The 22378-nt window shown below is 48.1% G+C and overlaps 1 protein-coding gene across 2 annotated transcripts in view; it reads right to left on the bottom strand.

The window, feature by feature from the left end:
• Positions 1 to 3167: 3167 nt before the first annotated feature.
• TNFRSF21 (TNF receptor superfamily member 21) overlaps positions 3168 to 22378 on the bottom strand; it is a 31353-nt gene continuing 12142 nt past the window's right edge. Inside the window, exons 4-7 of one of the 2 annotated variants that reach the window (XM_062638454.1) lie at positions 12296 to 12561; positions 7993 to 8046; positions 5479 to 5698; positions 3168 to 4598 (exon numbers count right to left, since the gene is read on the bottom strand). In XM_062638454.1, coding sequence (XP_062494438.1) covers positions 4369 to 4598; positions 5479 to 5698; positions 7993 to 8046; positions 12296 to 12561 — 770 coding nt within the window. In that variant the 3' untranslated portion in view covers positions 3168 to 4368. The remainder of the gene's footprint in view (positions 4599 to 5478; positions 5699 to 7992; positions 8047 to 12295; positions 12562 to 22378) is intronic. The other variant, XM_062638455.1, reaches the window with a different exon arrangement.

Here is a 22378-nt window from a genome sequence, read left to right as displayed (position 1 = left end):
TTTGCACTGGAGGAATTGAAAGACCCTGGAAAAGCAGAGCCATCCAGTCCTGAGTATGCTAGGCCATGCTGGAGGCATCTCCAGGGAGTTTTGTCCCAGCAAACACTGTGATCTTGGTGGGAGATGTGATCGTCACACTTCATATCCATGCCCACAGCAAGCAGGACTAGAGCAGCTGATGTTTTCTTGTGTGACCTGCAGGAGAAATGTCAGTCTCTGCTCTGACACAAGATACCTGCAGCAGACAGAAGAGGGGAGCATGGCTGCACTCTTGTTTTGCTTTCTGGCCCCCCGGTTGTTTTACAGGCTGTCCCAACCAGGATTGTGACCCCAGCACCTAAATTCCCCCTCATACCGGCTCTCCCTTGGTGAAGAGCAGCACATAAGGAGCAAGCATAACTGAGCAAGCACGGCCAGACAACGGGCAAAGCAAAGCCACACATTCCACACCCCACCTCTCGCCTACAGTGCACACTGGAGTACATTTTTACTGCATACTTTACATAAAATGCACATCTTTGCATGTTAGATACATGTATAAACGTCTTTATAGTCACAGCTTAACCTTGCTAAACCCATTTAGCCCAAAACCTCACCCGTACAGCTGCACCAGTGCTGTGGTGTGCAAGGTTTGTGTATTGCCCACGATGCCTCAAGTAAGCCACGCAAGAGAACAAGGACCGTCTCTGCCTCTGTAGGGTTATGCCTCCAGGTCACAAACCCATCGGTCCTACCTGCCTCGTTTGTTTTCTCAAGGCCCTAGAGCTGGCTCAGAGGAAGGGTGGGGGCATGGGGCTCCTGCCTCCTCACACCTCCCACACTGCCAGGAAATACCTCACCTGTATGTGGGGCTCAGTGTGGCTCAGCTGCTCTCAAGCATTTCCCATCACACCCCCAGATGCATAAAATACATATATATATTTATACACATATATACATAAAAATAATTTTAAAATATATAATACAGAAAAATGTAGCATATATTCATATACAATACCTGTATCTAGCAAATATACATATTGTACACATATGCAAACAGCAAAGGGCTGCTTAGAGGGCACAGCTTGGAAATGGGAAATGATAGAGCCAGGGACAAGACCAACATCCAGGTGCAAGCACAGGATGGAGCAATGCTGGAAGTGTGCACTGCATGGATGGAGCCAAATTTTGGCCTGTCCCACAGCCTGCCACCAAGATGAGTTGAACACAGCCCAGAGACCCACCAATGCCTCCTTGTGCCTCCTCAGAATCTCCTGGCCTCCACATCATGCCTGCTGCAGGGCCAGCAGGTCAACAGAGGTGATTCGGTCCCTCTGCTCTGCTCCAGTGAGACCCTCCCTGGAACACTGTGTCCAGCTCTGGAGTCCACAGTACAGGAAAGACATGGACCTGTTGGAGAGGGTCCAGAGAAGGGCCACAGAAATGATCAGAGGGATGGAACACCTCTCCTATGAGGAAAGGCTGAGAGGGTTGAAGTTGTTCAACATGGAGAAGACTCCAGGGAGACCTTGTTGTGGCCTTTCAGTATTAAAAAGGGGCTTACAAGAAAGATGGGGAGAGACTTTTTAATCCAGGCCTGCTGTGATAGGATGAGGGGTGATGGTTTTATCCTAAAAGAAGGGAGATTGAGGCTGGATGCAAGGGAGAAATTTTTTACAATGAGGGTGGTGAAGCATTGACACAGGTTGCCTGGAGAGGTGGTGTATGCGCCATGCTGGAGACACTCTGAGACAGGCTGGATGTGGTTCTGAAGGGCAACCTGATCTAGCTGAAGATGACCCTGCTCATTGCAGGGGGATGGACTAGATGACCTTTGAAGGTCCCTTCCAACCCAAGCCGTTCTGTGACTCTATGATTTCTTCTGCTGGTTGCTAAATCCTCTTCTCAGGACCATTTTGTTTCACTTTACCTTCAAAGCCCATCAGAAAGCACAAGCAGCTGGCAGGATGGGAAGCAGAGCTGCGGGATAAAGGCAGTGGTGCCCTGGGAAGGTGGCACAATGGCTCTGGTGCCTGCAACCCATGTCTGTACCTGGAAGAACTTGAACCATCATTATAAAGGACAAAGCCCCAGTTTCCCAGCTGGACGCACTCCAAGAGCCTGCTAAGGATAATTTAAAGCCAGTGATTTGCGCTTGCCTTAAGCTATTGATTGAACCTATGATCACACACCTTCCTTCCCCTTGTCAGTTCTTGCCTGGGCACATCAACAGCAACCACCACCACTCCCAGTACGGGGATGTAAAAAATCCACTTGCCAACAGAGTGGTGCTGGGCTGCACCTCAATACTGCTTTTAGCAACCTGGTGTATGCCAGGAACATGAGCCATGCTCATGATTTCATGATGCTTTGAAGGCATGTTGAAGCATTGAGCTCTTCAGTGGCTGCAAGCTGGCATTGCCAGCAAGGAAAAAGCCCACCCCAGTGCTCCCAGTAAAGGCTCTTGCTGTTTTGCACTGTATTTGAAATGTCCATGTGTTGAAAAGTTTTAATCCTGTACCTATGTATAGTACTGTAACAGCAATTTTCAATGCCAGACAGAAGGAAAACACACTACCCGAGTTAACAGAAACCACTCTGGAGCTAAGTATACAAAATGACAGTATTATAAAACCAGAAGCATTTGTCCCATTAACATTTCCATTCATAGACAGAATAACAAGGGATGAGTTATTTGGAAGTGGAGATGTTAAGGACACTGGTAATGTAACAGGACAACAGAAATGCTGTGACTGCAAGACCTCCACTTAGGAGTGACTCAGCACAGCAGCTGCATCCTGGAAAATTAATATTTCAGCCCCCCCACCCCCCCCCGCCCAGATGCCTGCAAAGCCTTTGAGAGCTTGCAAAAAACATCCCTGGAAGCCCCATCAGCCATCTGATCTGCTCACCACTATGGGGATTAACACATGTCTCCCACCCCGGCTCAGTGCAGGGACCTGCTCCGGGGGGAAGCATTTCCAGTGTAGGCCATGAGGACTCAAGGCAGTGTTGTCAACAGAAAGCAGCCACATTTGGCCTCAAAATTACAGAAGACAACCCCCTCACCACCTTCAAACCCCAAAATCTCCCTCTTCACTCCTCCATGGACACCCTGAGCAGCCCCTGCTCCAACCCTGGTGTCCCTAAGCAGAGGCAGGTGTTAAGGAGGTTAACGCGGAATCATGTCAAGTAACAAACACCTAGTATTTATTAATAAATTAGTACACTGGAAGGCAATTTTTCAATTCATTCCCCTCTTCCCCCCACTCCCACCCCTTCCCACGGGGCAGCACATGCCACCCTCATACCACGATTTCTTCAAACTGAGCGTAGTACAGACTGTTTGTTACGGGAGCATAAGAGTTGCAAATATAATCAGACAGACTTCTTACGATGCAGCTTCCCCCCCTCCCACCCCTCAATCTCTTTTCTTTTAATAAAAAGTGAAGTGTGATTTGAAGAGACTATTAAGACCGGGTAAGGTCTTTGGAGAACCTATCGGCCATGTCTGTATAAAAAACAAGAGACATGAGTGTAAAAGCATAGCTTGGTTTAAGTCTTACACCACGAGGACAGCAGGAACACTGGCAGCCACCTTTGCCTCCCCACGTCCAGCACCGGCTCCCTTCAGGGCCCTTCCATCCCCGCAAGCAGCAAGGCAAGACAACTCCTTACATTCACCTGAAGTCAAAGACCTTTTCATCGCCTCGAAGACTGGTGGGGCTGACCCTTTTTTTTTGTGGTTAAAGCGCTTCTGCTTTAGCTTATAGGGGCGCGATGCACTGTCCGGGTGAAAACCATACAATAAATAACCGTGCTAGTAAAACCTCAGCAATGGATACGAGCGATACAATAGTACATTAAAAAAAGTCAGCTCGGGTGGGAAGCTTAGCTGTGTTAAGAGGCAGTAACCAGCCACGACTGGGTTTTTTTTGTGTGTGAGTTTGCCATTTACCGCTCCAAGGCAAAGGGAGGTGGTGGGAGACAGTCACTCCGAGCAACAGCTTTGACAGAAGACGCGGTTTATAGAGCAATCCCCGATTCAATGTGTTAAATTACACCAGATTCATGGTCTTTTAAGTTTGTTAACTGCAATATTATTATTCTTTTTTTAAAGTGCATCAACTGATCTGATTGGAATAAGAACAGGGAGAAGAGAGGCTCGGGAAGGGGGCAGAGGGTGCAAAGACTTGGACTGAGCGATAGAGTTACAATGGAGGGGTGCAACGCTGGCAAACTGCCCCCCCTCCAAAAACCAAGGACACCTCAATGAAAATACTGGCCATATATTCTACAACACAACTTGCCTGTGTATTGTCAGTCATCTTAACGAGTGCCAAGCTAGCTCTAGCAGATATTTGGAGAGCGCATGGTGACCCAGCAAGTCTACAGTAAGTCAGGAAGGTGGCTATAGACAGAGTCCAGGAGGGTCTGGCTGGCTTCCTGGCTCTTGACTCCAGCGATCTCAAATAGCCTGTCCAGCTTATCTTCAGCCTGTGGGATCTCCTCAATCACGTGGAGCTCCTCAGGGTTGAGGATGTGCAGCATGTCGTCGAAGATGGGCTGCAGGTCGCAAGGGTCCAAGCGCACCTGGCGCAGGACAGTGTCCTTCTTTTCTGTAGGAGGAAGAGAGACGGTGGTCAGGAAACCCTTCAAGAAACATCTGCTAAACAGGGCTTGCTTTCCTTGCCCATCTCCTGTTGCCAACTCTGAAGAGGTACATGTCACAATGAGAACAGAGGGAAAAGATGGAGGGTGAGGAGTGATAGGGAGGGGAGAAGATGGAGAAGCCACTCTGCTGAGGCACCTAATCTAGGATCCCCCTAGAGCAAACACAGCACTTATAAATGCTGAATGGCCAATACGGAAAAGTGAAGGCAGAAGGGGAGCCAAAAAAAGCTGAATTCTGCTCTTTTAAGTTGTTTTTGTTGGGTCAGCTTCATTTCCACACCCACGTGTACATTGGGTAGACTGACTTAGCTCAGTGTTTCACCTTCGTCAGAAGTTAAAGAAGATTAAACGCAGCAGGTTAAATGCAGTAAACTAAACCCCCTCAGGAAGAAGGGGGGGTGACTAATGGCAACTTACATCTCAAGTCACATGCTGCAGCAAGCAGGACCAAGGGCAAAAAATACTAATTCAGTCTTGAAATGATATTTTCCTGGTTTCATCTCACGCAATTATGCGCAGGGCAATGCAACAGCCAAAAGCGAGGAGAACCCCCCCAGACATCCAGGGATGCTACAACTTTTCTGTCAGCACAAGGAGTTAAAAGCCTTTAAAGGTGTTTTCCCCTCTCAAATCTGTATCGTCTTTGCTAAAAGGATATTCTAGTCTGGAACAAGAATGTGATGAATGTATCCTGGAGAGCCAGTTTTCCCAGTTATTTACTTCAATGATATCATGTTGGGCAGCTCTACTGCATGTGCTAAACATATGTGACATGCCACGGCAATCCTTTGGTCCTCCCACTTCCCCCTGGGCTGATTTTGGTACCTTTGGTAATAAAAGAGCCTGTCCGGCTGAGCGCAGAGGAGCCGCTGGAGGTTGAGTCACACCGCAGGAGAGGCTCTGCTTCATCAACGAAGAAGCATTTCTTCTCTGAAGGAGAGGGCTCCACGGTGAGGACAGCTGCCTCAGGAGGCTTGGGGCTGGGGCTGGGTGCGGGGCTCACTGGGCTGGGGCTCACCGGCAGCGCCAATCTGTCAGCTTCCAGCTTTGGGGAGAAGAAAGAGAAGGAAATTTAACTCAGGGGATGCTAGGCAAGGGGCTTGCATTCAAATTCCTCTGCATCCCAGCTTTCAACACACCCCAGCCCATCCCTGGCAAAAGGTCCCCATGTTCAGTGGCTTCCTCCTCCCAGGAGTCATGCTGACCCAGACAGGCACTGGAGGTGACCCAAGGGGACATGAGTGATGGCATCTGGCGCATCAGTGCTCAGCAGACAGGAAGGGCAACACAATCCATGCTCTTCGTAGGAGCAACTGCAGCACCAGCTTGGCACATGGAACCAGAGCAGAGCATTTTAACTTGTCTTTTGTTCTCACTCTCAGCTCTTGGGGCATCAGGTGATGATGCCCAAGCAGGTAAGCTCCCCGCAGATATCCTGCTCCACAGCTGTTGTTTGCTAAAACCAAGGCACAGCCTGATTCCATGCCTCCAACCAGTGCCAAGGCTACAGGGTGAGAACTGTGAGACCCCCAGAGACCTCCACTGCAGCACGCTCCCATGACCAGCTACACTGGTCACGCTGCAAGTTAATGATTTGTTTGCCTAGTCTCACCCTTGCTCCCATGAGTACCCCATTAAAGTGTGATGGACAAATCCACCCCACCAGACTCCAAGTTCAGGGCCAGAAGGACAAGCAAGGGCTGGCACTGACCCCAGTGTCACCCAAGTGCCTTTGTTTTATGATACCCTGATGTGAGCCACAAGCAAGCGTTTGGCTGCACAGTCCCAAAGACACCAGCAGCAGCAAGCGCTGCTGGGACATGCTGCAGGCATGGGTGCTGGTGTGAACCCGCCTCCTAATTTGACGATGCTCTTCATCTTCCTTCTTGCATCTCCTTCCCACCTGCATGGCAGCAGCCAACATTATCTACCTTCCTCTGCCTCTCTGCATCCCTCAGGGTGCAAATCTCAAGCAAAGCTTTTCTGGTTCCAGTTCCCTGCAGTGATGAGAGGCTTCGGGCAGCATCCCACATCCCTGGCTGGCAGTTTGGGCACCTCTGCACATCACCGGGTCCCCCCAGGCAGGTTGCTTTAAGGACCACCTAACATATAACTTCTTCCCAAAGCCTGCATCCCTGTTTGATGCAGATTTGCAAACCCTGTCCACATGCAGCCCATTCTCCCAACCTGTTTTCTCCTTTTACAGAGGCAAGACCAGGATATTTCAGCTACCATGCTTTGCTTACTACCCAGGGATTAAAATGCGAAATCTGGAATAAAGGCTACGGGCAAGGGAGCTGCTGAGCCACCTCCGTGTCAGCATGGATGTGCTGGCACATTCCTCATCCATGTCAAGGAATTCGCCACCCACAAATCACATGTCTGCTGAGATGCCCATTAGTTCACATTAAATTAACATTGAAGCCTGTTTCTGGTAGTATGAAAGGGTTGTGTTTTTTTTTCTCTCCCCCCACTGAAAACAAATGGGGGGGATTTGTTCTAGCCCAGCATATTACACAATAGGCATATTAAAAATAAAAGTCAGCTTTAATTTTTAAATAGCAGAATCTGCCTTCTCTCCTGAAACTCCCTTTCCAATAGGGCTCACCGATGGGAATCATCCCGTGGCCATTAATGGGGGAAAAGCAAAGGAAGCAGCAGAAGAGTGGCTGGACACTTTCTAAATTGCTACACACTCTGATTTCACCTTTAAAAATAACAGCCAGGCTTCAGGGGAGAGTTTCTCCTCAGGCAAACTCATCTAAGGTCCAGCCGCAAACACACCCCCTCATTTCCAAAAAGGGGCCCAACAGCTGAGGAGCAATTACAGGGAAGGCAGGGAGCAGCCATCTGCCCCAGCTCTGCCTTCCCAGCAGAGGGGAAAAGCCCTTCCCAGAAGTGAGTCATTTGGAGTTTAATTAAACAGCTGCTAAAGCACACTAGACGAAAAAAAAATCACCCGAGGTTATTTGACTGTAGGCGTCCCGGGAGCCCAAAGCTTTCCAAATAGCTGAACAGTAGCGAGCTTGAGGCAAAGCAAACAGGATGCTTGGATGCGTGTTAATATTTAAACCGCAGGAAGAAAGCAAGTGGGAATGAGGGTTTTGAGAAGCCAGGGAAAGCAAGAGGTTTCTGAGAGGTGAAGCCTGTGGAATGGGTGTGAAAATACACTATTCATAGCCCATGACTCATTTGCTTGAAGCCACCTTGGCCATTCCTATTTTTAAGAACAGTGGTGCCCGAGTGAAACCCAGCTCTGGCCAGGGAAAAAAGAAAAAAAGAAATCAAAACCACCCTCCACAGCCCTTTTTGCCTTTCCAGAGCCACCAAATTGCTCACCTTTACATCATCATTGCAGGGTTCCTGCGCTTGCCACTGAGGCTGCATTTGCACCTGCAGAGACAGACACACGAGAAACTGTTAGATGGATGGTCCAGCATGAAAACCGAAGGCGCCACAGTGGCTTTGGTGCATCAGAAGCCTCCTGCGACCAGCCAGGGCACCCTGCCAATTTGATTTTGGGTTTTTTTGAGCACTGCAGCAGCAAGAGGTTTGCAATGCCAAAAAAACCCCAGCATCCTAAATGCTCCTGCATAGCTTTAGATTGCAGCTCAAGCATTGACATCCTCTTGGATCCTAATGCATCTGGGAAGATGCTCTAAGCAGCTCAGGGTGCCTGAAGGTTGAAAAGGGGGCAGAAAATGACATAGGCTTGGCTTTGTTTTCTTTTCACAGTTGGTCCCAACAGCTCTGTTTGAATTGGTTGGTCCCATTTTCTGCTTTATTGTATGGCAATAAAAGATCAACTTGGTCAACAGCAAATGCAGCTGCTGTGCTAATGTGAGGAAGGAGCAGTTGGAGGCATTAAAAAAAAAACAAAACCCTCCCTTGGGGAATACTTCCTGCAGCAACCAGGCAGTAGTAAAAGCTGGTGGCAGGTTTACTGCTACAGAGGGTGGCTGTGCACCCTCCTGGGATGTGGCGGGACAAATTTAGCATTGAAGTGGCTGTTTCCCGGATTCCCTGACAAAAAGATGACACCCAGCTGACACCAGCCCTATTCGCAGATCTGTTATACCTCCGTAAGGGATGCAGGAGGAGGCCCCCAGCACGTGAAGCAGGGTGGGCTGGATGGCAGCCCTGCAATGCTGTTCTCGCTATAGTCAAAACAGTCACAAGAAGGATCTGTTTGGACAAGCAGCTTCATGGGGCTTGTGGTGTTTGGTGGTCCACCTTCAGGGCAGACCAGACCTCAGAAGGTGAAACACCACTGGTGAGGCCACGAGGTCTCATTGAGGTGGTAGAGAGATGCAGCGATGGTGGGAAGGTGCTGCAGAGTTAGGAGGCAAGCCCTTCATTGGGATGTGAGGTGCAGAGGTGCTCAGCACCCTGGGGTGGGAAAGCCAAATGTCCTCTCTGTGCCCTTCACCTCAGTGGCCAGGTTTTGGAAGAGCACTCAACACAACCTCCGTGGTGGAGCCAGCAGCCCCTCAACACAAGTAGCCCTAGAGGAGAGCTACTCAAGTCAAGCCTCATGCAACCCAGGATGGGCAATGCTGGGTCTGGGGAGGGTTTTGACACCAAGATAAACACGCAACCATACACACAGGAAGCAGCTCTTCCCCATCAGCCATTCGTGGGCCAAGTGCTTCTCCAAGCAGGAGACTGCATCTCAATGAGAGCTTCTAGAGCCTTCTCCTTTCTGTGGATTTGCCCACCCACTTTCTTAACTCGATGAAGAGATGATGAAGCCATGATGAAGGGTTTCCAAAGTCAACTACAGGCTAAGTCACTACTGAGTTCAGCCTGTTATGACCTCACCATTTTCTAGCTTCATTTTATACTCCCAAGCCCATTGTACTCCACAGAACACGAACCCTAGGAGATGTGGCTACCACAGCAGGGAAACCTCAAACTGCAAAGTTCGCATTTTTGTGTTTCTATTGCTTGTGCTTTATATTACTTCATAAATCATTAATTTTTCTTTTACTGTACACTCTCCAGCCTGGTTCAAACCCAGCCTTGGTTTGCTGAAAATCAACTCATGGTTTAGCGCAAACCAGGAGTAAAACAGTGATGCCCACTCCAGCAAAACACTTGCTCCACTGCTGACACTTGAGGTTAACAAAGCACAAAATGAACTGCTAATTACTTTGTTCAGCCCAGTTCAGCTTTGTCAAAAGAGGAAACAAAGGGGATGGGCAGGAGCTGCTGGGGGCTGAATTTGAGGAATGTTGCTCCAGGCTCTTGACCTGCAGGGTTCTGAGCTCCAAAAGAGGAAGGGAAGGAGCCAAAAGGCATTGCCACAGCTGCATGCCTGGACACGGGGCTGCTTTCACATCCTCTTCTCCTCTGGCACCCCCAAAACCCCCATTGCTTAGCCTCACACCAGACCTAGCCCTGACATATTTGCTGATTCATGGAATTATCTGCAGCATGCAATTAGCTACAGACGTAAATCTTGCTGGGCTCAGGGCTGCAGCCTCCTCCTCTGCATTTTCAACATCTCCCTTATTATTATTCTGTTTTATAAGCTTTGCTGAGGCCACGCTGCTGAACGCCCTGAGCATGGCTGTTTGCTTCCCCTCCATCCATTCCCTGGAATATTTCAGCCGAGGCCAGCAGAGCCATAAATAAAAAGCTCTTAAAGCATTGCTCACAGTTGGACACTTACAGTAGCCAAAGCAGCCAGCTGTGCCAGCAATGCTCCAGGCCAGGCCAGGCAAGCACAGACACCCCTTGGTATCTGCACAATGCTGTTATGCACCCCCAAAAAAGCCCATAGCCCAGTGCACCGATTTTTTCTGGTTTTAACCTCACAATGGAGAATTGCGGTTCCCTGGGATAGCAGTGAAAAACCTCTTTTGCCCTTCTATCCCCCCATTTTTGTTGTTGTCAGCACTAATTTGGGGTGTGCCTGTGCTCAATGAACAGTGCCCAGGCTCACATGCTGCTGCAGAGCAGGCCTGACTGCAAGGGGAGAGACTCTGCAAACCTCGAGGCTGAGAAGCATTCATGGGCAGAGCAAACCTGAAACAGGAGCTCAGCAAGTTAAATGCACCCCAAGAAACCTTCCCACAGCTGCTGTGCTTGCTGCAGAAAACAAACCCTAGCAAAGCAATTCAGAAGGCTAATCTCGTTTTAACCTAAATTCATTCAGCGCGATGCAAAACCAGCATAATCTCCCACAGCTAAAAGAGCTGTCGAGTCTTCAGTGGAGCTGTTCCCCACCTGAGGGAAAATGTTCCTGCAATGTACCATAACGCTCCAGAGACTCCCATTAATTCCCTTATTCCTATCAGGGATTGTAAATATTTGGATTTCAGAGCTCAAAGGGCTGCCTGAGGGAATGGGACAGACAAGAGAGTGCAGCTCTGCCTCCGCAGGTTTCGCAGGCTTAAGTCAGACACCAGATAAATGATTTGGGCAAGAATGTGATAGCAGATGGGATGGTGAAGAGAGGCTGGCTGGGTTTAGGTATTTGCTGTCCAAGAGCTGCATCTTTTAATAACACTATTTTTACTTATGAATTGGGGGTGTCCTTCCTTTCTTATGGACACAGGAACATTGGGACTGATGGGGAAACCCCTTTTTGTTCCCAGGGATGCCAAGCAGGTCCAAAAGCATCAGAGACATCATAGCCACCTGTGCATCCATCCTGAGCTCATCTAGGACACACTGACACACATTAGATGCTCACTGCTGGCTCTGGTTACCCCAAGGGCATCATGCCCTTAGCCATAGGGAGCAAGCATGTGTTTGTATTGCTTATTAGAGTCCTCACTTCCTCAATAGCATGAAGTGCCACCAACAACAGGTCAACCTGCTCACTCGGATCAAACCAGTTTGGTACAGAGAGAAACTGCCTTGATTTGTCTGCATTTGGACAGACAAGTCACCGAGTCAGACTGGAATTCAAACTAATTAAAGGCTTTCCAACCAGCAGATTAGAAAAAACCCAAAATCAATCTCCCTGCCTGCCCTCGGCATTGAGCAGTCGGCTGCCCAATCCGCTCACAATCTGGATGCTGTGGTGCAGCTCAGCCACTGGCATGAGGTTCCAGGGATTCAGCCTCTTCTGCACAAGCTGCTTCCCACAGCTTTCTCTATCGCTCCCAGGGCCATTCTATCACCACCGGCATCCACAGTGCAGGAGCCAGTTCAGGGAGAGGAGGCAAACAGGTTACAGCAAGTAAAACCTTGCAGAAACACAATGTGATACCATGCTGAGTCTGCACCCTGGGGTGCTTCCACGCTTTTACATCCCACATACTGCTTTAGCACAGCAACCCATCTAGGACCTTCCAGGCAGGACAATGGCCAGCACCTAAGGCTGATCATCCCCAATATAAGGGCTCAAGTAACAGGCTCTCCTGGTGACCTTCAAAACTACATGCAAACCACAACACCTGGGACTCAAGAGTTTGTCAAAACTTTGACGAGGTTTTGAGCAAACTTTGGCAAAACTCAAAAGTAATATAAAGCTCAATTCTAAGCCCATGAGGAGCTCCAGGGAGAGATGGTGTCCAGCTATTTGGCTATGAGCTAAGCTTGATGATGCAGTCGGGTCTCATGCCCACCATAGCCAGACAACACTTGTACTGCATCAGACAAGAGCACACAAAACCCAGCCCATTGTTACCGGCGTGGTGTCCTCCATCAGGCCTCGGATCTTCTCCACCACGTCATTGCGCCGGTGCTGGCGGAGGGCACTGATAAGCTGGGCCAGGCTGGCCTCGGGGCCGCGGATGGTCCAGTGCTGCAAGGCGGCGTAGGCGCGCTCATGGTCAGCTGCGTAGCCGTTGGAGAAAGCTGCCACCTCACGCTCGCTGGCGTTGCACAGGAACTGGTAGATGTCCTTCCACTGGCTCCCTACCTGGGCTGCCACCAGCTTCAGGATGTCAATGCCTGTGGGGCAGAAGAGCTACAGGTGAGGCACAGGGGTCTGCAGCCTCCTGGCATTGCAGACCTAAGCTTTAGCAAAGCTTCTCCGCATCCCATCCTGCTTTGTTTTTCTTTGGTTGGTCTTTGTTTGGAGATTTTAATATCATCACTATTTTTAAGACCGTTCATGAGTCCAGACTGCAAGGAGCCCTGCAGACAGGCACCTGCAACATTCTCAACACCTGCTATTCATGTAAAGGGTGACAGATCCATAGGTCACTCCAATCAAGGCAAATGAACACTAAAATTAACCACATTAATTTCCTGCACTCTTCGGCACAGGAAAACCCCTTGTACTCAGCCATCACATGGCTGCAGGAACAGGGAATATGGCAACGTGCTTGCCCATACACCCGCACTGCAGCCACTAGCTTGAACGGGAGCTGGATTAACAGGTGAGTCATCAAAGCGTCTCTATACAAACGAGTATTTCCATAACAGAGCACCCAGAGCAGCTATGATCGCATTTAGAGCTGTTTCCAGTGCAGACTGGTGGGATGACTCAGTTATGGGACAGAAGCATTGTGTGAATGGAAGGTCTGGTAGGGGATCTGAAGAGCAAAAGCAGGGTTTCCCCCAGAAAAGCCCTTGAGACATGATGGTTCAAGACAGGGAGGGTTTTCCTCCCCATAGCTTCAGGGGCAATGCAAACAGCATGCTTATTCTTGAACCTACTAAGAGGTCAGGAGTTAAACCTTCAAATAAAGCCATAGCTCCTCCATAATAGCTAATTAACCCTGTTTTATCAAACTGAGCAACACCTTGTTTCCAGCAACCACATGAAAGGTTGGGTGTAGGCAAGCTGCAAAGAGAAACTCACTTTTTCCAGAGAAGTAATCACACCTCAGCTTTCTTCATAAGCCAGCACCACTTCCATCGCTACAGGGAGTATTTCTCTTTCCCTCCTCAGGCACCACAGTTGTGTCAGCAAAAGTATTCACTTATGAAAAACATCAGGGCCAGGGTCTTTCCCAATGGCCTAAAATTTAACAGTTTCTAGACCAAATTAGATCAAACCATCAGGTCACAGCCCTGATACAGCCAGATAGATAGATACACATAGATATATATATAAGCTATACAAACTGATATACATATATTGATATATCTTAATATATGTATGTATAAATATGTACCAGGCTGTATAGTTTGTATCGCCTTCTTTATACATGTGACCTTTGTATATATATACAGATACATGATATATTTTTTTTTTACATATCTCTATGTAGCAGGAATTAAGCCTGGTCTTGTTAACTCTTCCCATTACTCAATGAAGACTAACAATCCTCAGTTCAAGGTTGTGGGCTTCCAGGCTCCAAATTCCTCTCAACTCGATGCCTTTGCATCTGGGTTAGCCATCAGACCTGCTCAAGTAGGACAGATAGCACAAATCATGCCAGCAGCCAAGCCCTGCACCTTTGGGTATCACACTTGTGTCAGCAAGAAGGCCAAAAGCCAATTCAGGCTTTGAATTGGATCCTTTAAACCAGCAAATTCAACTGCTGTTGACATAAAAGCAGCAAAACGCCAGGTTTATGCAGCTGACACTTGATTTTATCACTCAACCACCCAAGGGAACAAAATAAAACCCTGAATACAAGGATAGAAAAAGCTTTGCAAGGCTTGTGCACCAAGATAGTGAGAGCAATGCAGAGGGATGAGCAGGTCTGGTACTGCTTACTATATATCTATAGATAGGTAGCAGTTAATGCAGTGAGATACCTCTATATATAATGAATAAGTTGTAGTGCATAAATCTTGCAGATCTTTTTCTACTCTCATACTCAGGGATTGTGTTTTCCTGGCTTGAGTGATATATACTGATATATAGATATATACAGATAATGCTGTCTATTATATATATACATATATATACACACACACGAGATAAGCAGGGTTGAGTCCCCCTGTGGTGCCCTGCAATGAGATGAAACATTAGAGCTGGGTGGGAGCTCCACCCACACCCGTGTGTGTCAGCCATACAGAAGCATTAAAACATAATTTGCTGGTTTATGATGCCTGCATGGCGCATCTAGTCCTCCCAGGAAAGGAAAAGCTCATGTACTACCGCTTCCCATCTATGTTTCCTGCTGATAAATCCCAATATTTACAACTGCTGTACTGGTGAGAAGAGTTTTCAGCTGGTCGCAACCTGACTTGTACCAGTTTTATGCAGTAGCACGATATTTATGCCCTAATGTTCTTGCACAAGACTTATGACAGAGTGCTCATGCTCCTACCGACATTGTCAAGTTTAGTATATTTAATCTCATCGTTCAATAAAGTGGCCCCATAAACGTGTTTATGTCCCTTGGCAATAAAATCCCAGGGCACGAGAACGCACCAGGCAGCGGAGGACTTAATGGTGCGTAATAATCTTTGGAGAACAAATGTTCCATTAAAAACGAATTTGGAAACGTCTACCTTAATACTATAAGAACCTTAAACTCATTTTCTTGCAACTATTAAATGAATTTAAGCCCCATATGTTCACCACAACTACTACAACATTAGGCAAACAAAACCCCAGAGAGATGTGGAAGAGACACAGACGCGAGAACAGATTTGGCTCCAGTCAGTTAGAAAACCATTGCTCCCTCTGTTCTTGAAAAATAAGATTAAAACCATTACATGACAAGTTGTGGCTACACACTGCCAAGTATTACTGCTCAAACTAAAGAAAATGTTAATGCTTGTAATAAGCTTACAATCCTACTACTTCCATATTCCAGAAGCCCTGTAAGTTACTCTGAAGAGTAGTAACAGTGCTAGAGCATCCACTGGGATGGGAAGATGCCCACCAGGGTGCATAGACCAAAAAGCCCAGCTCCACCTTTTGCCCTGGTTCCCCCCCTGCTACCAAACGATGTGGACCTTCTCGTACCACACTCATCCCCATGGCAAGGCTAGAGATGATGCTCAAAGCCCCACCAATCCCAAGTAAAATGGTTGAGCTCAGCAGGGACAGTGCTTGAACTCACACACTTCATGCTTCCCATGCAAGGCTGGTTACAGCCACACCAGTGTGATGCCAAAGCTGCCCTGAACTTCCAAACACCAGAGAACAACCCAAGTCGTCTTTTTTTTATTGCGGGCCATGGAAACAGCCTAGGAGAGCTGTCACCATGCTGCTAACACAGGAGGCACCACTACCCTCTCCACCATCACCACCAGGGACCATCACCATTTATCACCCAGCTTTTGCTTGCCTCTGACACTGGAATTAAAAAGGAGCCCATGGCTGCATTCAGCAGAGCTGTGTGTGCCATGGTCATACCACAGAAGGCAACAACAATACCTGATGGATCCAAGACATCCATTATGTCTTAGGCACCTGGGCAGATGGCATTTCAATTGCCATCACCTGAACACTGCATTTCTCTAAATGTTTGAATGGGCTAATCCACATAACCACCCAGTATTTTAAAGTGGTGATAACCCCAGAGCAATGAAGAACTTCCCCTTCAAGCCACGACAAAGCTAACATGCTCTGAACAGGCAAATGTAAAGCCCAAAGATGCACGTACACACAAGGGAACATGGGTGCAACCAGGCACGTTTACAGCCAGAGCAAACAGAGACAAATGGAGACAAGTCCAGAGCAGACAGATGCTTGTAGAACAGCACAAGCAAAGAGCACTGCTGAGTACACATCCAGCAGGGTATGCTGAAGGGAGGACCTTCCTGGAGAGGTAGGGACAATCTATAGGCAGGTCTCTCTAAGCACATTGCTAATCTTTGCCCCAATCTTCCCCATAAACACATTTCAGTTTATTTCAGTGACTTCCTTGAACCTGGTTTAACATTTTTCCCACCCATTTCCATTTCCTTCAGATGGCTGCTGCCTCACTGTGGTACACAGTTTGGTGCAAACAGAGCAGTCACTCCTTGCACTCATGATCATCACCAAAGTGGTCACCACACACGCACATGGGACTTGGCTGACCTCTGATGACTCTCAAGAGCTTGTTCTGAACGAGCCTCACTCACTTCCCATACACCTGCTATTTACAGGTTGGACACAAACCCAGCTCTTAAGCAATCGCTTGGCCTCATGTGGGGCAGGAGGCCAGTGCGGCACAGGGCCATGACCGGCAGCGCTGGCACACTTATGTGCAATACCTGCAAGAGACCATTTCTCTTACATTTTTCATTTCTTCAAGCAAACTCATGAGGAGTGGAAGGCAGAATGCTACACCCAAGCACCTGGCAACAGATACAGCAAAGCCTAACCACAGCCTGGCCACAGAAGAGCTTTAGTTCCTTCCTCTCCCCATCCTCTGACAAACAAAAAGCCATCATCATTTTCATTTCTGGAACTCTAGCCAAATGTCATTTTTTCTTTTCAAAAGAGTGCTTGTTGAGAAGCTGCCACCTCGAAGGGAAATCTCAAGGCTACAGAGCCCTTCCAAACCATAGGTCCTCCCATCCCATAAATAGTGAAGAGATACAGCACAGACAAAACTACTAACACATCAGTTCAAGTGATGCTGTGAGTAACAAGGAAGCTGTGAATGCCCCATCCCTGTCAGTGTTCAAGGCCAGGCTGGATGGGGCTTTGAGCAGCGTGGTCTAGTGGAAGGTGTCCCAGCCCACGCCAGGGGCTGGAACTGGAAGATTTAAGGTCCTTTCCAACCCAAACCATTCTATGATTCTTACAGGCTGTCTTACACAGCTGGGAAGCAAAACTCAGGAAATTCTCCAGGATCTGTGGCATGCATGGTCTCACCTAGCAGCAGCTCATCTGCTGGGGTTCCTGAGTTTTCAGAAAGGCTGGATTTCTGGAGATTCCACACTCCAGCCCTTCTTCAGCAGGGCCAAGTCCCACCAGTCTATGCACAAAACCTGCAGGAAGTGACCTCCAGCATCCCAGTGCCAATCTGAGCTAGAGCAAGTGGAGCTTCCACCACCTACCCAGTGCATGCCACATGCAGTGACAAATCCCGATTTTGGATTCTGACACTTGGCACAGACTTTGAGGATGAAGCATCACAGGTGGAGAGCAAAGCTGAAGGGCACATGCAAGTCAGATGTGAGAACCACAGTGATGCAGCCAAACCCTCCCTTACATTCAGATAAGGGCTCCAAATCACTGCAAACTCAGCTCTGTTCCTGAGCTCAGCCCACCTACCTCCTCCAAATATCCTCTTGACTCATACGAAACACAGCCACAGCAGCCTATTTTTACCTCTGCGCACAAATAAAGAGACTGCATGTACAAGCAAGTCAGAATGTGGCACATCCAAGCTCCAGCTGATGAGACACAATGGCTCGGCCAAAGGACTCAGAAATCCCAAATCCCTGACACAAATACCTTTCCAAAATGTGAAAATGTCACCAGCCTCCACCAAAAAGGGGCAGTTATGGGAAACTCAGCACCCCCTCCCCCCGCTACTGCCCTCCCCAGATATATTCCAGATCCTAAATGAGGAAATTTAAAAGATGTGCAAGGTTCTGCACCTTGGTCAGGACAATCACTGGTATTGGCACAAGGTGACGGATGAAGGGATTGAGAGCAGCTGCACCAAGAAGGACTTGGGATGGTGATGGATGAAAGACTGGACATGAACCCACAATGTGCACTCACAACTCAAAAAGCCAACCATATGCTGGGCTGCATCAAGAGCAGCATGACCGGAAGGTCAAATGAGATGATATTCCCTGCTTGCATGAGACCCTAGCTGCAGTCCTGTACCCAGCTCTGGGGCCCCAACGTAAGGAGGATGTGGACCTGTTGTAGAGAGTCCAGAGAAGGCCACAAAGATGCTCAGAGGGCTGGAGCACTTCTGCTATGGTGTCAAGGCTGAGATTTGGGCTTGTTCAGCCTAGAGAAAAGAAGGCTCTGGGGAGACCTTAGAATAGCTTCCAGTATCTAGAGGGCCTACAGCAAAGCTGGTGAGGGATGCTTTACAAGGGCATGTAAGGATAGGACAAGGGGGAATGGCTTTAAACTGACAGAGGGGAGATTTACATCTGGTATCAGGCAAACATTTTTCCCTGTGAGGGCAGTGAGGAGAAGGCACAGGTTGCCCAGAGAAGCTGTGTCTGCCCCATCCTTGCAATGTTCAAGGCCAGGTTGGACAGGGCTTGGAGCAAACTGGTCTAGGAGAAGGTGTCCCTCACAATGGAATTAGATGAGCTTTAAGGTCCCTTCCAACACAAGTGTTTCCACAAGTCTAACAGAAGCCTTTGTCCAAACTGAAGGAAAGGACAAATTTAAGAATACTCGTTAGCAACCTGCTATTTCCCCCACAGAGGACAGTGCTGGTATCAGACCCTCCCAGCAGCCAGTGAGTCACATCCTCAGCAACCACTGTTTGAGCAACAAACCACTAAATGGTGATGTTTGTGGGGGTTTTTAAGAAAACAAAAATCTTGCAGGGCAGGAAAGGGACTCCTGACAAAGACTTCCCATACTCTGGAATATAACTCAACCAAACCAGGCAGCGGAGGAATATCTGTGATCAGCTACATGTGGTTACGAACATCTCTCAAACCCAGGAACCTGAGGGTCAGCAGGAGACAAGGCTTCCCTTTGCCTCCATGGCAAGTCACCTCTATAAGAGCACCCTTGGTGCAGCCCTCCTGGGACCCCTATGTGCTCCTGCCCACCACCACATGATGCTCCCTCTGTGTCCCTGTGCTGGCACTGGGGACCTGCAGAGCAGACTTGCTCCTCCTTTAGTTTAAAAGGGAACGTCCAGCATAAGTATTTTATGTAATTATTAAATTTTAAACGGCTTGCACAGAGTTAATCTCCATTATAACCCTCTCGGACAGCTGGTAACCCTGAGCAAGCACACTGCCACAGCCACATAAATATCCAGACACCCATGGATGCCAACCCGAGGATTAAATTTGCCTCCTGCATTCCCCCCCAACCCAGACAAAGCCTTGGCCACTGAAGGGAAAGGATCAAAATAAAAAGCCTGCCTTGCTATTCAAGGAGTTACGTGTGAAAGCCCTGCTGAAGGGAGAAATCACAGCCCTCCCAGCACAAAAACCAGTGCTTGGGGCTTGGCAAAACAACCTTGTGCTCAGTATGTTTTTCTACAAGGACAACCCTCCTCTCTGCAGCAGAGCTGCCCTGCTTCTGACACTCAGCCCTACACCTAGCACGCAGGCACAAATCCTGATCCCTTATTAAATTAATCCAAGAGCCGCCCAGGAATTTTGGCTACGGGGTAATTTTGCTTTTTATCAGATTTTGGAGCAAATACACCAGCTTCTCATAGCAGCTTCGCACACCCTGCACACACTGTGCATAGATGGCTCATGGAGATACATGCACTGAAAGTGATCAAGCACTGGTCTTCAGGCCTACTAATGTGATACAGCTGAAGAGCGATATGCTAAATCTGCACATGATCAGGTTTCCTCCTCTCTTAGAGGCACAGCAGCCTCCCTCGTTTGCATTTTCCCATGTTCCCTTCTGTCAGCTCCTGCACACACCCTCTGGAAACCAGAGAGCTTCCCAAAGGTCAAGGATGAGTTTGGGGCAAACCTGAGCAAAGTTGAATAGTCTGAGGCAGGTGATGTTTTGAACTCATCAGATGTCAGCCCAAAGCTCCCAAGGCAGAGGTTCGTCCTGCAGACAAGGAGTTGCTTCACCCCACCCTGAAGCAGAGCATCATGCCTGTGTTGGAGCAAACACAGCATGAAATTCAGAGCTCCTGTGCAGCTGAACAAGCTGCAGTGAGGGACCAGTCCTGTTTTAAGGCTCAGCAGTATCACAACATCTGCATTCATCGTGGTGCTCGGTACATACCTGCCCTTTCCAATTTAATAAGCTCCCTTTCTGCCCAGGTCTAACTTTGCAGAGGTGGACAGGCTGACATGAAAAGACCACCAACACCTTCTCCTTCTCTGTTTTGGCAGGTAGACAAACATTAAGCTCTCACCTCATGCTCTGTCTGCTAGTGCAAACATTAGGATTCACACACGAGCCCAGGGCTGCTCCTCTCCAGATGTAAGAGCAATTACCGAATGACATTAACAGCAATGGGTGGACCTGCCCTCACAAGATGCTGCTGGCCATCTCTTCCCTACCTGGGCACAAAACCATGAGGCCACCACAGTCTGAGACTGGTGAAGCTTTTAACCCCATTGCATATCCCTACGCTCTGCAGATGTGTTGAGGAGACAGGGTCCCCAGGGGTGCGTTTCCACATCAGCTCCTCCATCCTCACCCTGCCTCCCAGTGTCACGCTCCTGACACCAAGCTGTGACCCGTTCAGGAGCTGACTGAAGGGAAAACCACCTCTACAAAACAAACCCAGTACAGTAAGTGGCTTTCATCTCATTTACTCAAACAAGCACTAAGAAGGGCTCCTCAAATAGCATCCAGACCCTGTGGAGCTGTAGACACCATCCCTGCAGCCATGTTTCTTTATTTAAGGTAGCAGTTGAATAATGAGGGACACCAGGCTTGGGAAAGAATATCCCCTGCTGTGTTGTTTGCATCCACTTGCTTCCCTTCATTAGGTGATCTATAGAAAAGATTAGTTACATGTGAGCCTTTTTAGTTAAAGTGCCATCACTTTAAAAGCAAAAGAATCAAGCAGTAAACCTCTTCCAACACTAAGCATAAATGAGTAATTCCACGTGAGGACAAACGCAGTGACCCAGATGTCTTGATGCATACTGCCAAACACATGCGTTGGTTATATTCACAGGGGGAAGCTTCAGACCTACAGCACCAGGTTCTCTGAGGTACAAGGAGGTAAGACCCTCTTCAACACTCTCAATGACTTCCTTGGGAGCCAAACAAGCTCAAGCCTAGCCCTGGTTCTACACCAAATGAGCTGCACACCAAGGACTATTCCCTATGAACTGCCAATCAAGAAGATCCTAGCTCCCACTGTGCTGACAACCACGTATCCCAACAACTGAGCAACCAAGACCCTCAAATCCTAACACTCCCCATCTTTCCAGCACCACCCCTCAACTCCCCACTGAGCCATTTTCAGTATATGGTCCTCTACTGGTAGTCAAGCCTCAGCTCCATCGCAGCTGCAAACAGCTTTTGCAGAACAGTTTATTTCTCTGATTATTTAACAAGAGGCTTCCTCGCTTCGCTTTCACCACCCACTGCAATAATGTGCAATTACAGGACTTGAAGAAAAATTAAAGGGAAGTGGAATCTCATGCCAGGCCAGTGCTGCCAAGATCTGCTCTTCAGTCTTTCAATTCCAGGAAAAAATAAATCACCAAACTCTCTTCTTGCCTCTTGTCACATTACTTCAGGCAGCTCCTTCTACACAGATTTTACCCAAACCCATAACATTTTACACAATCTTTGCCTTTCATCCTCTGCTACTCAATGGGTGAAAGTCAAAAGTAAAACTATTGGCAATTTCTGCAAGATGATTTCAAGCACACCTTCATGTTTGGCATAGACTGATGGTAAATGTGGCATTTCCAAGATATTCAAGAGACAGGCTTCAACTCTCAATTTTGATTGAAAAGTTTCTGCAAGATCAATTCCTTACCCTGGGAAAGAGCTGAAAAAAGGAAATGGGTATTTGCTAAAATAAAGCGATTGCTTAGAACAAAGTGTTTTCAATGTGTAGGCTGTTCTTGCTCTTCTAAAAGAAAGCAGTTGTACAAGGTTAAAACCACAGAGCACTATCAGTTCAGTACCACGTCATTCAGGCACCACATCGATAATTTCTTTGGAAATCATTGGCAAACTGCTTTTCCCCTTTGGGTTCCCATCTGCAGGCCTACAAAGCAAGAGCCAGCTGAAGCAGCAAAAGAGGTCTAATTTCTCCAGCCA

This window comes from Pezoporus occidentalis, unplaced genomic scaffold (assembly GCF_034315485.1).
Source record: "Pezoporus occidentalis ecotype Australia unplaced genomic scaffold, CSIRO_AGI_Poc_V1 ctg57, whole genome shotgun sequence".
In the NCBI taxonomy this organism is placed as follows: domain Eukaryota; kingdom Metazoa; phylum Chordata; class Aves; order Psittaciformes; family Psittacidae; genus Pezoporus; species Pezoporus occidentalis.
The sequence above is the reverse complement of the archived record's forward strand: the minus strand, read 5'-3'. Positions and strand labels throughout refer to the sequence as shown.